The 15,430-nt window shown below is 46.7% G+C and overlaps 6 protein-coding genes across 6 annotated transcripts; 3 read left to right on the forward strand and 3 right to left on the reverse strand.

Annotated features, from left to right (window-relative positions):
* The first annotated feature begins 1,035 nt into the window (after window positions 1-1,035).
* On the forward strand, window positions 1,036-1,948 carry F5147DRAFT_678825 (uncharacterized protein). The gene is made up of 8 exons (XM_041436222.1): window positions 1,036-1,055; window positions 1,106-1,138; window positions 1,202-1,298; window positions 1,353-1,381; window positions 1,440-1,470; window positions 1,536-1,568; window positions 1,620-1,696; window positions 1,751-1,948. The coding sequence occupies exons 3-8, from the start codon at window positions 1,235-1,237 to the stop codon at window positions 1,838-1,840; spliced, it is 324 nt and encodes a 107-aa protein (XP_041296395.1). The 5' UTR covers window positions 1,036-1,055; window positions 1,106-1,138; window positions 1,202-1,234; the 3' UTR covers window positions 1,841-1,948.
* Window positions 1,894-2,793, forward strand: F5147DRAFT_678831 (uncharacterized protein). The gene is made up of 4 exons (XM_041436223.1): window positions 1,894-2,133; window positions 2,197-2,237; window positions 2,295-2,320; window positions 2,387-2,793. The coding sequence occupies exons 1-4, from the start codon at window positions 2,028-2,030 to the stop codon at window positions 2,523-2,525; spliced, it is 312 nt and encodes a 103-aa protein (XP_041296396.1). The 5' UTR covers window positions 1,894-2,027; the 3' UTR covers window positions 2,526-2,793.
* Window positions 2,794-3,466: 673 nt separating this feature from the next.
* F5147DRAFT_21656 (uncharacterized protein) lies at window positions 3,467-4,155 on the reverse strand. Its single transcript, XM_041428646.1, has 3 exons — window positions 4,068-4,155; window positions 3,802-4,011; window positions 3,467-3,738 (listed from the first exon to the last, which is right to left on the reverse strand). Exons 2-3 carry the CDS (start codon window positions 3,875-3,877, stop codon window positions 3,539-3,541), a joined length of 276 nt encoding a protein of 91 aa, XP_041296397.1. The 5' UTR covers window positions 3,878-4,011; window positions 4,068-4,155; the 3' UTR covers window positions 3,467-3,538.
* Window positions 4,156-5,946: 1,791 nt separating this feature from the next.
* F5147DRAFT_21892 (uncharacterized protein) lies at window positions 5,947-6,734 on the forward strand. The gene is made up of 5 exons (XM_041428657.1): window positions 5,947-6,045; window positions 6,105-6,215; window positions 6,277-6,317; window positions 6,375-6,400; window positions 6,467-6,734. The coding sequence occupies exons 2-5, from the start codon at window positions 6,110-6,112 to the stop codon at window positions 6,603-6,605; spliced, it is 312 nt and encodes a 103-aa protein (XP_041296398.1). The 5' UTR covers window positions 5,947-6,045; window positions 6,105-6,109; the 3' UTR covers window positions 6,606-6,734.
* Window positions 6,735-10,401: 3,667 nt separating this feature from the next.
* F5147DRAFT_650073 (uncharacterized protein) lies at window positions 10,402-11,855 on the reverse strand (the record flags this gene model as incomplete). Its single annotated transcript, XM_041433410.1, has 10 exons — window positions 10,402-10,427; window positions 10,485-10,525; window positions 10,637-10,662; window positions 10,757-10,855; window positions 11,029-11,062; window positions 11,134-11,188; window positions 11,252-11,282; window positions 11,339-11,367; window positions 11,422-11,518; window positions 11,802-11,855. The coding sequence occupies 10 exons, from the start codon at window positions 11,853-11,855 to the stop codon at window positions 10,402-10,404; spliced, it is 492 nt and encodes a 163-aa protein (XP_041296399.1).
* Window positions 11,856-13,069: 1,214 nt separating this feature from the next.
* On the reverse strand, window positions 13,070-15,397 carry F5147DRAFT_22157 (uncharacterized protein). Its single transcript, XM_041428673.1, has 15 exons — window positions 14,865-15,397; window positions 14,797-14,806; window positions 14,731-14,750; window positions 14,648-14,680; window positions 14,488-14,584; window positions 14,408-14,436; window positions 14,324-14,354; window positions 14,228-14,260; window positions 14,099-14,175; window positions 13,991-14,045; window positions 13,827-13,925; window positions 13,659-13,769; window positions 13,565-13,605; window positions 13,482-13,507; window positions 13,070-13,415 (listed from the first exon to the last, which is right to left on the reverse strand). Exons 1-15 carry the CDS (start codon window positions 14,916-14,918, stop codon window positions 13,277-13,279), a joined length of 855 nt encoding a protein of 284 aa, XP_041296400.1. The 5' UTR covers window positions 14,919-15,397; the 3' UTR covers window positions 13,070-13,276.
* Between the last annotated feature and the right edge of the window lie 33 nt (window positions 15,398-15,430).

Below are 15,430 nucleotides of genomic sequence, written 5' to 3' on the forward strand. Positions count from 1 at the left end.
CAAACGAAGGGTTGGGTTGGGCTTCAATTGTTCAGCGCATTACATAGTAGTGGAGATGGGTGGTCTGGAATGAACGGCTATTCTTCTAGTGGAGTGAAATATGACGACGTCTTACAGAAGTTAGACCTGTTGTGACCCTGGCAAGGTTTGACGAGTCCTTGAAAATACAAGTTACTTGCTACCTATGTCGTCAGCATGAGGCGCTATTGCATTACAGGGTAGGAGAGTACGTACTAGTTCGCCGAACATCGAGCTCTATCATTCTCAGCTTGCTTTCAGGACTTCGGCAGAGCCTACTGAGTACGTCATGTCGAATGACAAAGTGTGCAGACGTTCAAGCTCGAGCGCCCGATGCCTGGTCTCCCTCTGGCGGCAAGGTCTTCTGGTGCGGCTGTAACACTCAAGTTGATAGCCTTATCTGCATTGAAACAAAGATCAGTGGCCTAGGAGGAGGATGCAGCGCCATCATCAAGGGTGCGTGCGAGCTTTGATTATCGCTGCCTGTTGGCGTAACTGGCCTCAAGGGAGTCATTACGCCAAATAACTATCAACATCGGTTGCCAATTTTGGCTATTTGTACCATGTAGTTTGAAGGCCGACTATTAGTGAAATCACTGCCTCAGGCATCAGATCTGCAGAGGTCACGGTGCAGCTGTATCTTTCATCAAATCGCTCCCCGGCAAGTACGTACATACGGTGAAGGAAAGCCCTATCGCGACCACAGCAAGAGGCTAAGTTTAAACTCAAATGATCCTATCCCAGTGTTTGCGCCGCCACTCTGACTCGGATGGGCCCGGGTTCACAACTCATTCATAAGAGCTAACAAGGCCCATGATGTATGTGTGAAACGCATTCTTGACCTCTAGATGGAGTATTCGACCGATGATCTCGCAGCAGCGAAGAGCTTGCAAATCGCTACGGTGCGTCTCATTTCTCGATATGAGGGCGAATCACAATTGACAAGTCATCTACGCATCAGTACATACATAGTGCGTATTGGCTGAACCTCATATTATTTGTCCTAATAAAGTTCAGTGTCGATGGCTACATTCTGGGTAGGCTTATTCTGATCTATCTACGTCTGCTGTCACACTCGTTTATCCAGACTTATGATTATGCATGTTCACTTCATGAAGAGGTAATACCCTCGTTCTATGATGTACCTCGGTTTTAATATTGACGATATTATTGCTGTGCAAAGTGGACATTTTTACTTCGATCACGCTGGGGCAAGATGAAAGCCCTCTATATCGTCACACGATACCTCCCCTTCATCTTTCTCGCCACGGATCTATATCGTACGTTTCGCTCCAGCACACATCGCCCGATGATGGATTAACACTTGTTTTTAGTATATTGTGCCCCGAATGAGAACCCAAGTGTATGTCATAGGGTGAGAAGCTACTGAAAACAAATGACTTACTGCATGAATTCGCCAGAAATGCCGGGTGTTGGAAAATACTGAATCAGGTGCGTGTGTGGTGATTTCATGTATGCACATCCTTTCTGAAGGCTACTACTTTCCCCTATCACAGGTCTTGGAATAGTATTAGTCATCGTCTCTGAAAGTATCTCTCGTTCCCCCCATCTCATGTGTCTTTCCGATCTGATCCATCCAGTTTTTTTTATCCTCAGAACATATGTGTTATGGCACAAGAATAGACTCTTACTCGCAACCATGCTGTCCACCTTTTTTGTGAGTTCCCAATCCAATCACCATATCCAAGCTAGTGGTAGATACATCAGTCAGATTGTTCTCGCAGTAAGCTTCAGCATTGCCTTCACCACTGGAGTCCCCGCAGCATGTACTCGCTCTCACCTTCCCTCTGGCGTTCCATGATCACTAAAACATTCTGTTCACTGTCACAGATGCGACTAGCGGGGTTCCGGGCATCACAGGGTGCTACCAGAGTTCGACCAGTTTCCAGTACTTCATACCATTTCTTCTCCTTTCTGTGTGCGAACTGGGTGGGCCAGAGGCATATATCTGTACAAACACACGCTGACAGGTGTTCTCCCCAGGACTCATGGTGCTCACGCTCATACGCGCCATACAGCACTGGCGGATGAACCCAAGTCGTCTGTATGTTGCCCTGGTGAACCATAACATATCCTATTATGCATGCGGTTTTCGTGAGTTTACACTTGTTCACGCCGTTTTCCCATACTCATCCATGATCATTCCCTTTCCTGAAGTGCTCTCGGTAACGAACATCGTCGGATCGCTACTCTTCCAGGTATGTGAATATCTCAAATCCCTTTTATGATCGAGCCGTTCATGTTCTGCGTCCCAGTACTCCTATCAGAACATTTTGTATGAGTATGCACCTCCACGTCCCGCTGCGTATTCCTACTAATAATACCCGAAACGTGCACCTACGTATAGTTTCGAGTTCATGACCCTTGCAATCCTTGCCACACGCATGCACCTCCATCTCTGGCAAACGGACCAACGTGCACACGGCTCTGGCAGCCTCATGCATATTCCAATGTCCGACGTGCCATCTGTAAATTCAATGGCGTGACCCGTGGCTTATTCGATGTCGTTCGTGGAGCGGTGCCTGGATCGTACAAGATGACTGCTGGGTGAGTTTGGTAGAGTTTGCTACGTACTTGACTTGTAGGATGAGTCTGTAGCGGAGGTGGGAGGAGCATCTGGATGGCGTTGGTCTATTTAAACCCTTGATTTCCACTGTAAGCGGCGAGAGATTCAGGATCCATAATTTGAGTGTGTTGAGGGCCTGACTCGGACGCACAGCCTGACGAATATAGTACAGACATACTAAAGCACACCAAGCTCCATGAATTAACGAAGGTCTCTGTTATGATAGGACGACATCTAGAATGACCTATGATTTGTCACTGATTGTCTTCTCGTCTTAACAAGTAGAGAGTTTTGAACGTTTAATATTCAAGTTAATACCAAAGCCAAGGTTATGTTGAGATAAACGACAATGAACTTCACCAGTGTTCCCACAAATTGCAGTCAACAACCATGACCTTGATTCATTGAACTGAGGAACCTATGAGGAACCCTGATGTAGGCTGCGCGGCATAAACCTAAACGCTCTCACTTATCTGCGTGACCTACTGCACGACTTCACCCACAGCCGAATTGTTACCACGTTTTGTGCACTAGTAACAACCTCCAGCACATTCGCTAAGCCCGCCTTCCACGCAACAAGACGCTTTTCCAGTACCTCCCATTGCTCTCGCTTTCCTCAAAGAAGACCAGTACGGATCACTATTCAAATATTATTACAAACGACAGGATGTCAAGAGGACGTACCATCAATTGACCACTTCACTCAGTTCAATATGCAGGATCAACCCGACCTCTGAATACAGAAGGTCATGTCTGACGCGTACAAAACCCAGTGACGCAAATGACAGAAGACGGATCTTCCACTCAAGCTGTGCTCAGTCGTTCTGCAGGCCCGTGAATGGTTCAAATATCATAATGAACTGATTTACCATATTTGTCAAGAATAGCAGGATGGCTTTCGAGTCATAAATGTAATCCTGGTAGACCGCTATTCTAGAATACTTGCGGACTCGAGAAAGGCTCGTGATATTTTGCTGATACAACAGCGTCCAACTTGAACAACGGATCAAAGTTGAACAAGGTGGGCAAGCGCAATGCTGAGGTTATGGCATTGATCGCTGCGGATTGACTTTCAGGGGGATGAGGATGGCGATGAAGAAACGTGAGAAAGCGTGTAATGATAAGTAGTTTCCCTGTATACAGTATGAATCGAATGTCAACCACAACCTTCACCAGTCAAATGTAATGATACGTACGGCTGGCCATACTGTATGAATGCATCAACAATGGACTGAAGGAATTGACCGCGCTCTTCCCCAGAAATATCCACATTCTTGTAACCACCGCTCGACATCTTTTCTGGATAGACGCAAAGTCTCGAGCTCACCATTGTTGGCGGCAACTTTTAGTAGCATGGTGTGAATAGGTAGGCGGAGGGCTGAATGACGAGGAGTAGCATTGATATACTATTTAGGAACTGAGCACACAGTCTGCATAAATGTGCTCAAAATGTAGTACTCACACGCGGTACTTCACTGATGGATGCTCAGAAGAAGTGAGAACACCCAGGAGCGAGGAGGTGCGATGCTGAATTTCTGGTGAGTTAGGCCATATCATAGTGTTAGAAAGTGAGACAAGTCGGAGAAGAAGGTTGAAGTCGCCGTAGATTTCTGCACTTCAAAATCAGGTCTAATTCACTGCAGAAAATGCTGAGTATTCCGGGACGCACCTTTTTCTCATCCATCGCCCAAGCTTTTCATCTGATCCAGTGGAGCAGGGATATTCAGAGCGACTAATGTTTTGAACTTTGAAGCACTCTACCGCCGATTTGAAATGTTGCGGGGAACCAAATTTGAAGCTTGGTTAGGGAGGCTTTTTGAGCAACCCGCGTTTAAGACTTGTAGTGATGAAGAGTTGTATCTGGACAGCTATGAGCGGTGAGTGCGCGTTTTTGATGGGAGTGGGGTAACTTGTAGATACACTGGAAGCATGAATGACTTTTCATGACGAAAAATGTTGAAAAGATCCTAAAAAGGTTACATAAAATAAAATTTACTGTTTTGTGACACCCAAAATGTTAGACAACATTTATAGAACTTTTCCGGCTGTGTCTCAGATCTCAGGTGCGTGGCAAGTATTGAAGTATGACTATCAGTGAAATCACTGCCTCAGGCATCGGAGGTGCAGCTGTATCTTTTATCAAGTCGCTCCCCGGCAGGTACATCCAGTGAATGGAGGAACGCTCTATCACGACCGCAGCAAGAGGCTAAGTTTAAACTCGAACTAACTCCAATGATGGTATCCCAGTGTTTGCGCCGCCACCCTGATGGGTTCGCAGCTCGTTCATAAGAGCTAACAAGGCGCATAATGTATGCGTGAAACAATTTTTTTGACCTCTAGATGGCGTATTCGACTGACGATGTTGCAGTAGCGAGGAGCTTGCAGTTCGCTACGGTGTGTCTCTTTTCTCGATATGAGGGCGATTCACAATTGACAAATCATGTATTACTATCAGTACATATATGGTGCGTACTGTGCGTACTCCATTCTTTTTCCTAACACAGTTCAGCATCGATGGCTACCTTCTGGGTAGGCTGGTTCTGATCTATCCACATTCGCTGACAAACTCGCTTATTCAGACCTATGATTATGCATGTTCACTTCATGAAGAGGTAATACACCTGCTCCATGATGCACTTCGGTTTTGATATCGACAATATTATCATTGTTGTGCACAGTGGACATTTTTGCTTCGATCACACTGGAACAAGACGAAATGCCTCTATATCATTACACGATACCTCCCCTTTATCTTTCTGGCCACGGATCTATCTAGTGCGTCCCGCTCCAGCACACATCGCCCCGATGATGAATTGACTCTTTTTTTAGTGTACTTTACCCCGAATGAGAACCTAGGTGTATGTGATGCGGTGGAAGGTTAAAGAACGAACGACTCACTGCATGACTTCGCCAGAAATGCCGGGCGTTGAACAATGTTAGCTCAGGTACGTGCATGGTGCACCCATCTATGCACAGTCTTGTTGAGGACAACCTACTTTATCTTACAGTGTTAGGCATGCTATTATTCAGTTGCTCCGATTGTATATCTCGTTCCCCCGTATTGTGTGTATCTCTGATGTGATCCATCCAGGTTTTTTTATCCTCAGAACTTATGTGCTCTGGAACAAAAATAGAATCGTGCTCGCAGCTATCGTGTGCACATCTTTCGTGAGTTCCAAATCCACTCAACATATACAAGCTAGTTGGTAGATGCATCAGCCAGATTATCCTCGTAGCTTCCTTCAGCATCACCTTCGTCACTGAAATCCCTGCAGCATGTACTTGCCCTGACCTTCCTTCTGAGTCGCACGGCCACTAAAACATTTTGTTCACTTTGACAGATGCAAGTAGCACAATCCCGGGAATTACAGGGTGCTACCAGAGTTCAACCAGTTACCAGTCCTTCATACCATTTCTTCTCCTTTTCGTGTTCCAACTGGGTGGGTAACCAGGAGAGCATGTATATGTATAAAGACGCGCTGACAGGTGTTCTCCCCAGGACTCATGATACTCACGCTCATACGCGCCGTGCAGAACTGGCGGATAGACTCAAGCCGTCTGTACGTTGTCCTAGTGAACCATAACATATCCTATCATGCATGCGGTTTTCGTGAGTTTACTTGTTCGCGCTGTTTTCCCATACTCATCCATGATCACTCTCTTTCCTGAAGTGCTCTCGGTAACGAACATAATCGTATCACTGCTCCTCCAGGTACGTGAATATCTTAAATCCCTTTTATGTTTGAGCCGTTGATGTTATGCGCCCCAGAACCCCTATCCGGTCATTTCGTTTGAGTATGCACTTCCACATCCTGCTGCGTATTCCTACTAATAATAACCGAAACGTACATCCACGTATAGTTTCCAGGTCATGACCCTTGCACTTCTTGCCACACGCATGCACCTCCATCTCTGGAAAACGAACCGACGCGCACACGGCTCTAGCACCCTTATGCATACTCCAATGTCCGACATTTCATTTGCAAATCCTATGCTGTGATGTCTTATTCGGTGCCGTTCATGGAGCGGTGGTTTGGTAGAGTTTGTTACGTACTTAAAACTTGTAGGATGAGTCTGTCGCGAGGGTGGGAGGAGCATCTGGATGGCCGGGGGCCCCACCTTTGGCGATGCCTCATTCCCTGAGGAGAGCGCTTCTATCTCATCCTATTGTCGTGCTACATGTGATTTCAGTGGAGCACATCTAGATGATTTAGGCACATGTCCCACATTCAGGCTGTAGCCAAGAGTCCTTTGACTGCTATCGCATCCTAATAGATCGGAACCTACATGTAGGACGTGTTTGTGACTTGAGCTTGATCAGCTGGACGTCGAAAGATTTTGCTCCCGTCTGAGATTGACTCAATGATTTACCTGGCAGTCCAGTATAATGAATATTGAGCGGATGAAACATGATGCTCATCATCGTGGAGTCATGAAACGTTCCTCTAGTTAGCAGGTGTTATCAAGTCTGATGCAGTGCACGAGTATCACGATGGGAAAACACGATAGACAGCGTAGCGAAAGAGGTATAGATACAAAGAAGATGAAATAGTTTTTCGTGTGCTACAGCATTAACGACCATCAGTGCTTGGAAGAGGTGCACAACAAATCAAAAGCACCAGACGGGCCAACAACGTGAGGACTCGTGATCGTATGGTCACTGCACGTGCTGTGGTAGCCTGAGTGCTACTATTTGGAACAGGCGTCGGAGTACCGGTAGGTTGAGATTGCGATGACGATCCCTGACCATGCAATTGGCTGCTCTGCTGCTGCTTCTGTTTTGGCCGGGGAGCAACAAATAAAGACTACAGCGAAATTATTGAGCCACAGTGTATGAAAACGAATGCGATGAATGAATACCTGTTTGTCCCGTACTGCAGCAACTTGGACAGTACGAGGACCACGAGGAGAGAAGATCCCTTGCCTTTGGGTTTGTTGGAGTTCGTCGCCGGCGCCGGAGCGAGAGCGATGAAAAAGTGACGGAATGCGGGCAAAGAGTGCACGTGCACTCTCGATAGATGGTGCGAGAGCGCGATGGGAAGAAGGGCGATGAACACCAGGCGATGTGGAGGACTAATTACAAGACTCGGAGGTGAGAATAGGAACTGATTCAAAAAACGCGGAGAACCCACATGAACGTCAAAATCATCAAAAAACGTTGGAGGTATTCGAGGGGCATGAATAGGTGGACGTCGGGTAGCATTGCTCTAGAGTGACGACCTTGAAATGGTTGACAACATTAATAAATACATCACATACGTTCGTTGGTGACTTTGCAGCTGCCACCTGCGAGTGAGAAATTAGGGTGTAGAGCCATGATATTGGAAGGGAAATTAGACAACAAAACGCATACGCACCACACCGTTTTTGAGCGCTGCCTCCATATTCCATACATAGATTTGTTTGTCTGTTCCAGCACTGGTAATGTATTTTCCATCGCGGGAAATGGCAAGAGCCAAGACTTTGTCATCATGCAAGAGTGGATCTCCGACCGCGTGATTTGTCTCGAGATCCCAGATGCGAATCGTGTAGTCCAATGATGTGCTAACAATATACCTTTCATTGGGAGTAAGACAGAGGGATGTGACGGATTGGGTGTGACCCCGAAGAACAACGAGTTCCTGTCCATCAATTGCTCGCCATTTCCGGATGGTGCGATCGCCTGACCCGGAGAAAATATGTGCGCCGTCCTTGGACCAACACAATGACATCACCCCGTCTTCATGTCCCTGGATCTCCAGAAGCAGCTTGCCGTTCTTTGACCACACGCGGATCACATTATCCGCACCGCCGCTCATGAATTTATCGCCTTTTAGAGAGTATTTGACGGCATAAACCCAGCCGTGACTTGCCTCTATGGGTGGTGCTATTTGTCGACCAGTATTCGGGTTCCAGCGTCGTATGGTGCCGTCAACAGATCCACTTGCTATCTCCAGGGAATTGCAAGACCAATCGAGGCTCCTCACTGCAGCACTATGCCCCTCCCACGGGTCGCCGATCATACTGCCCTCCTTTATATTCCAAAGTCGCAGTCTGCCATCTGCGCTTCCACAAACGACCATTGTTTCATCTGGGGATACTATCATCGAACATATCCCTCCCCCATCGCTATTCAAAGGTTTTCCCACTGCCTCTCCATCTCTTTTCCACTGACAAATCGAACGATCTTCAGACGCGCTCATTATATTGCCACTGGTATCCAAGTAGGCAAGGCTCCATATGCATTCGGAGTGACCCTCTATGACGCACTCCGGCTTCAAGCTTCCTGCCGGACGTTCTGGCTTTGGTTTCTTCCACGAGGTGGTCCGAGTGTTGTGGTTGACGAAGTACGACCGACCGAGTGGTGAGATGTGCCATTCCCATCCAGGAACAGCGAGATCTCCAGGATCATCTATGTTCAACTGTGAGTTCATCGCACCTTGTCGCAATTTCATCCCTCACCCAGTCGCACTCCTGGTAAAGGTCGGTTCCACGAGACTATCACGAGCGAGTTATCTTGATATTGTATTTCACCATCCGACGACGTCTTATACTGTTGCCACATAGGAGGCAGCGCTTCATTCCCGCCTGCTTCTAATTGAGTAAGTTGGTAGGTATCACAAGGTAGCTGCTCACCTTCCCAAAGTGCATCCTGACGGTGCTGTGCACCATACGGTGGTAGATATTTCGCGGTCGTCCGATATATCGATGAGTGCAATGGCGCTTCTCCAGGTTCTCCTCGTCTCGTTGATATGCTTGACTCGGCTTCTTCGTGTTGCATGTTGTACAGACAGACTGGACAGTGAAATACTGCGCAAAGTCAGTAATCGGGGAGAAGGAGAGATACGGGGAGAATGTGATGAAAAGACATGCTATTTGGGTCAGTTTTACATGCTGTAGTTGCAGGCGCCTTGCTGACACCGCATGTCAATGGCTGTGTTACCACCGGATCAAGTACTTACCCTGGTCCGGTTCAGATTTTGAGGCAGTTCGATGTACATTGGTCTGTTATGTACGTCTCGTCAGCGAGTGGAATAATATGATATTTGTCGGAGCAGGTACATACACATATCGAATCCGTACGCTGTGCATAGCGCGTGGCAGCACTCCCAAGCAAAGCACTACCAGTGACAAGTGATTGCATGATTGCATAACAGACGGGAACGTATCTTGGTGTTGGTTGCGCCATATTGCTGTAATCATGTTTCATCCGCTCAATATTCATTATACTGGACTGCCAGGTAAATCATTGAGTCAATCTCAGACGGGAGCAAAATCTTTCGACGTCCAGCTGATCAAGCTCAAGTCACAAACACGTCCTACATGTAGGTTCCGATCTATTAGGATGCGATAGCAGTCAAAGGACTCTTGGCTACAGCCTGAAGGTGGGACATGTGCCTAAATCATCCAGATGTGCTCCACTGAAATCGCATGTAGCACGACAATAGGATGAGATAGAAGCGCTCTCCTCAGGGAATGAGGCATCGCCAAAGGTGGGGCCCCCGGCCATCCAGATGCTCCTCCCACCCTCGCGACAGACTCATCCTACAAGTTTTAAGTACGTAACAAACTCTACCAAACCACCGCTCCATGAACGGCACCGAATAAGACATCACAGCATAGGATTTGCAAATGAGATGTCGGACATTGGAGTATGCATAAGGGTGCTAGAGCCGTGTGCGCGTCGGTTCGTTTTCCAGAGATGGAGGTGCATGCGTGTGGCAAGAAGTGCAAGGGTCATGACCTGGAAACTATACGTGGATGTACGTTTCGGTTATTATTAGTAGGAATACGCAGCAGGATGTGGAAGTGCATACTCAAACGAAATGACCGGATAGGGGTTCTGGGGCGCATAACATCAACGGCTCAAACATAAAAGGGATTTAAGATATTCACGTACCTGGAGGAGCAGTGATACGATTATGTTCGTTACCGAGAGCACTTCAGGAAAGAGAGTGATCATGGATGAGTATGGGAAAACAGCGCGAACAAGTAAACTCACGAAAACCGCATGCATGATAGGATATGTTATGGTTCACTAGGACAACGTACAGACGGCTTGAGTCTATCCGCCAGTTCTGCACGGCGCGTATGAGCGTGAGTATCATGAGTCCTGGGGAGAACACCTGTCAGCGCGTCTTTATACATATACATGCTCTCCTGGTTACCCACCCAGTTGGAACACGAAAAGGAGAAGAAATGGTATGAAGGACTGGTAACTGGTTGAACTCTGGTAGCACCCTGTAATTCCCGGGATTGTGCTACTTGCATCTGTCAAAGTGAACAAAATGTTTTAGTGGCCGTGCGACTCAGAAGGAAGGTCAGGGCAAGTACATGCTGCAGGGATTTCAGTGACGAAGGTGATGCTGAAGGAAGCTACGAGGATAATCTGGCTGATGCATCTACCAACTAGCTTGTATATGTTGAGTGGATTTGGAACTCACGAAAGATGTGCACACGATAGCTGCGAGCACGATTCTATTTTTGTTCCAGAGCACATAAGTTCTGAGGATAAAAAAACCTGGATGGATCACATCAGAGATACACACAATACGGGGGAACGAGATATACAATCGGAGCAACTGAATAATAGCATGCCTAACACTGTAAGATAAAGTAGGTTGTCCTCAACAAGACTGTGCATAGATGGGTGCACCATGCACGTACCTGAGCTAACATTGTTCAACGCCCGGCATTTCTGGCGAAGTCATGCAGTGAGTCGTTCGTTCTTTAACCTTCCACCGCATCACATACACCTAGGTTCTCATTCGGGGTAAAGTACACTAAAAAAAGAGTCAATTCATCATCGGGGCGATGTGTGCTGGAGCGGGACGCACTAGATAGATCCGTGGCCAGAAAGATAAAGGGGAGGTATCGTGTAATGATATAGAGGCATTTCGTCTTGTTCCAGTGTGATCGAAGCAAAAATGTCCACTGTGCACAACAATGATAATATTGTCGATATCAAAACCGAAGTGCATTATGGAGCAGGTGTATTACCTCTTCATGAAGTGAACATGCATAATCATAGGTCTGAATAAGTACGTTTGACAGCGAACGTGGATGGATCAGAATAAGCCTACCCAGAATGTAGTCATCGACACTGAACGATATCAGAACAAAGAATATGAGGTTGAGATAGTACGCACTGTGTATGTACTGATGGTAGATGACTTATCAATTGTGATTCACCCTCATGTACAGAAAGGAAACACACCGTGGCAAACTGCAAGCTCCTCGCTGCTGCGATATCGTTAGTCGAATACTCCATGTAGAGGTTAAAAAATGTGTTTCACACATACCTCATGGGTCTTGTTAGCTTTTATGAATGAGCTATGAATCCATCAATGTGGCGGTGGGACAATCTCGGATCTCACTGGTCACTGATTGTACAGCCTGTGGAGCACTTGATAACAGATGCAGTTGTACCTCCGATGCTTGAGGAAGTGATGACGCCGGCCGCCGTAGTTTTATTAATAATCATGCCCGGTGAAAAGTCGCGAGAGCCAGGGAAGAAGTTCTTCGTCAGCATCTTGCTCGTTATCTGTAAGATTGAGCGGAGCCGCAGCGTGAGTTCTGCGCGAGATGTCTGTATTTTCTCCGAGTCGAAGCTCCTGCTGCTGTTTGCCAGTGAGCACTACACAGTTAAGCATGATAGCGCAATTGTGCCGGCTGATTTCGTGCAGAACATTTCCACATAGCGGTCGAAAATTGGTACAGGTGTATATGGATGCAATTATAATTTTAAACTGTGTTCGGCATCAATCTGTTCCGTGACTCATTTACAATTCAACAATGACGTCATTACGGACAAACATTACCTCCGCCTACACCTTGCACGTGCAACTCATCGGTGCTTGTTATCAGCCTTTCACGGAGAAACAGTGTCAAAACTCCGGCATTTATTCAAGGAAGCCTGAGCCAAGAGCCCATGTATCGTCATTTTTGGACGAGGTTGATGCTCTTACCCCAAGACGCGAAGAGGGCGCAAGTGACGAGGTTGAAAAACGGGTGTGACACAGTTTCTTTCGTTTACACTCGCATCTATCAAAAACTGGGCTGCATCGTCGACGAAATCGAGACTGCATGGTTCATATTCAGCTCGGAGGTCGTGAATTAGCAAGATTCGTATTCGTTGACAAGCGATCCGTTCACCTTTGGTTGTTTACTTTTATATTGCCTTACTTGAAGGGTCACTCGCTGAGTAGAGGTATGGATAAGAGATGCATTGATATGCATCGAAACAATGAAGTCCGCATCAAGGCGGGATGCCCTGACTCCTCAACCTTACGAGTTATCTTTCATTGGCAAGTCATGAGGTGCAAACAACTTGCCCAGTCGAGTGAGACGAAGCAGGTGGTTCTCGATGATATCCTATCATAACAGGGACGTTTCGTTAATTCCTAGAGCTTGATATGCTTTAGTGGGCTTGTACCATAATACTCATTGCCTTCAGGCTGCGCGTCTGGCTCTGCCATCCTCAAATTCTGGATCCTGAATCAGCCGCTGCTTACATTCAAAATTAGGGAATTAAATAGACCAAGGACATCCAAACGTTCGTCCCACTTCGCAACAGACTCATCCTATAAGTTAAGCAGATAAAGAACTCCACCAAACCCACCTCCACCAGTCATCTTGTACAGCCCAAGCCTCGCTCCACGAACGACATAGAATAAGCCACAGAATGAGACATCACTCCGTGGGATTTGCGAATGACATGTCGGATATAACATGCACGAGGGTGCTAGTAGAGCCGTGTGGATGTCGGTTCACCTGCCAGAGATGGAGGTGCATGCGCGTGGCTAGGATTGCAAGGATCATGTACTGGAAACTGCACGTGGGTGTACATTTCAGATATTGTTAGTAGGTATACGCAGCAGGATGTGGAGGTGCATACCCATACAAAATAGTCTGGTAGGAGTCCTGGGGCGCAGAACATCAACGGTTCGATCATAAAAGGCATTTAGGATATTCACGCACCTGAAAGAGCAGTATTGTGGCGACGTTTGTTACCGAGAACACTTCAGAAATCAGGATGACTGCAGAAAAATGGCATGTGCGAACGTTAACTCACAAAAACCGCATGCATAATAGGATATGTTATGGTTCACCCGGACAACGTACAGACGGCTTTGGTTTGCCCGCCAGTCCTGTATGGCACGTATGAGCGTGAGGATCATGAGTCCTGGGGAGAACACAGGTCAGCACGTGTTTCTACATATATATGCTCCTAGTTTCCCACCCAATTCGAACACAGAAAGGAGAAGAAATGGTATGAAAAGCTGGTAATTGGTTGAACTCCGGTAGCACCCTGTGATTCCTGGGATTGTGCTAGTGACATCTGTGGAAGTGAACAGAATGTTTCAGTGGTCGTGGGAATGCCATAAGGAAGATGAGAGCACGTACATGCTGCAGGGATGGTAGTGGCAAAGGCAACACCGAAGCATGCTACGAGAAAAGACTGGCTGATACATTTACCACTAGCTTTGTATGGCGAGTGAATTGGGAACTCACAACAAAGGTGAACAGCATGGCTGCGAGCAAGATTTTATTTTTGTTCCAGAGCACGTATGTTCTGAGGATGAAAAAGTCTGGATGAATCGGATCAGGAATATACATATCTCAGGGAGGAAGGAGAGATACAATCGGAGCAAACAACTAATAGCATGCCGATCCCTGTGAGTGAAAGTAGGTTGCCCTCAGCCAGGCTGTGCATATATGGGTGTACCATGTACGTACCTAAGTCAATATGGACCCACACCCAACATTTCTGGCGAAGTCAGTGAGTTGTTTGTTTTCATCGACTCTCATCACATCACATACACCTGGGTTCAAATTCGGAGTAAAGTACACTAAAAAAGTGTTAATTCATTATTGGGGCGATGTGCTGGAGCGGAACGCACAATATATATCCGTGGCAAGAAAGATGAAGGGGAGGTATCGTGTAACGATATAGAGCCCTTTCATCTTGCTCCAGCGTGATCGAAGCAAAAATGTCCACTGTGCACAGCAATGATATTGTCGATATCAAAACCGAGGTATATCATAGAACGAGGGTATTACCTCTTCATGAAGTGAACATGCATAATCATAAGTCTGAATAAGCGAGTTTGACAGCGGACGTGGATAGATCAGAATAAGCCTACCCAGAATGTAGCCATCGACACTGAACTATATCAGAACAAAGAATATGAGGTTCAGATAGTACGCACTGTGTATGTACTGATGGTAGATGACTTGTCAATTGTGATTCGCTCTCATATAGAGAAAGGAAACACACCGTAGCAAACTGCAAGCTCCTCGCTGCTGCAATATCGTTAGTCGTATACTCCATGTAGAGGTTAAAAAATGTGCTTCACACACACATCATGGGCCTTGTTAGCTTTTATGAATGAGATATGAACCCATCAATGTGGCGGTGTAAACACTGGGACAGTCTCGGATCTCGGAGCGTTGCACTGGTCACTGGATGTACAGCCCGGCGGGGAGCGCTTGATAACAAATGTTGCACCTCTGATGCTTGAGACAGTGATGATGCTGCCCGCCACAGTTTCAATAGTCATGCATGGTGAAAAGTTGCAAGAAGTTCTTCGCCAGCATCTTGCTAGTCACATCTGTAAGCTATTGAGCAGAGCTGACGGTGAGTTCTGTGTGAGATGTTTTGTATTTTCTTGAAGCTCCTGTGCAGTTGCTTGAGCACCACAAAATTATGCATGATTGCGCAATTGTACCCGGCGGACTTCATGCGAAAGACCTCCATATAGCGGTCGACAATTGGCACAGGTGTAATAAATGCCAGAGCCAGACACGCAGTGGCAAAACTGTGTTCGGCATCAATTGGTTCCG

The sequence above is a fragment of the Suillus discolor genome (genome assembly GCF_016758755.1).
Source record: "Suillus discolor strain FC423 chromosome Unknown F5147scaffold_10, whole genome shotgun sequence".
NCBI lineage: Eukaryota > Fungi > Basidiomycota > Agaricomycetes > Boletales > Suillaceae > Suillus > Suillus discolor.

Coding starts and splice junctions, on each gene's coding strand:
- F5147DRAFT_678825 (XM_041436222.1), top strand. CDS start 1,235: ATGAAAGCCCTCTATATCGTCACACGATACCTCCCCTTCATCTTTCTC. Junction 1,471..1,535: donor GTTGGAAAATACTGAATCAG/GTGCGTGTGTGG, acceptor CCCCTATCACAG/GTCTTGGAATAGTATTAGTC. Junction 1,697..1,750: donor CCATGCTGTCCACCTTTTTT/GTGAGTTCCCAA, acceptor TACATCAGTCAG/ATTGTTCTCGCAGTAAGCTT.
- F5147DRAFT_678831 (XM_041436223.1), top strand. CDS start 2,028: ATGGTGCTCACGCTCATACGCGCCATACAGCACTGGCGGATGAACCCA. Junction 2,134..2,196: donor CTATTATGCATGCGGTTTTC/GTGAGTTTACAC, acceptor CCTTTCCTGAAG/TGCTCTCGGTAACGAACATC. Junction 2,321..2,386: donor TATCAGAACATTTTGTATGA/GTATGCACCTCC, acceptor ACCTACGTATAG/TTTCGAGTTCATGACCCTTG.
- F5147DRAFT_21656 (XM_041428646.1), bottom strand. CDS start 3,877: ATGTGGATATTTCTGGGGAAGAGCGCGGTCAATTCCTTCAGTCCATTG. Junction 3,739..3,801: donor TTCATACAGTATGGCCAGCC/GTACGTATCATT, acceptor TACTGTATACAG/GGAAACTACTTATCATTACA.
- F5147DRAFT_21892 (XM_041428657.1), top strand. CDS start 6,110: ATGATACTCACGCTCATACGCGCCGTGCAGAACTGGCGGATAGACTCA. Junction 6,216..6,276: donor CTATCATGCATGCGGTTTTC/GTGAGTTTACTT, acceptor TCTTTCCTGAAG/TGCTCTCGGTAACGAACATA. Junction 6,318..6,374: donor TCGTATCACTGCTCCTCCAG/GTACGTGAATAT, acceptor TATGCGCCCCAG/AACCCCTATCCGGTCATTTC.
- F5147DRAFT_22157 (XM_041428673.1), bottom strand. CDS start 14,918: ATGGAGTATACGACTAACGATATTGCAGCAGCGAGGAGCTTGCAGTTT. Junction 14,046..14,098: donor CCATGCTGTTCACCTTTGTT/GTGAGTTCCCAA, acceptor TGTATCAGCCAG/TCTTTTCTCGTAGCATGCTT. Junction 13,770..13,826: donor CCTTTCTGTGTTCGAATTGG/GTGGGAAACTAG, acceptor TGTTCTCCCCAG/GACTCATGATCCTCACGCTC.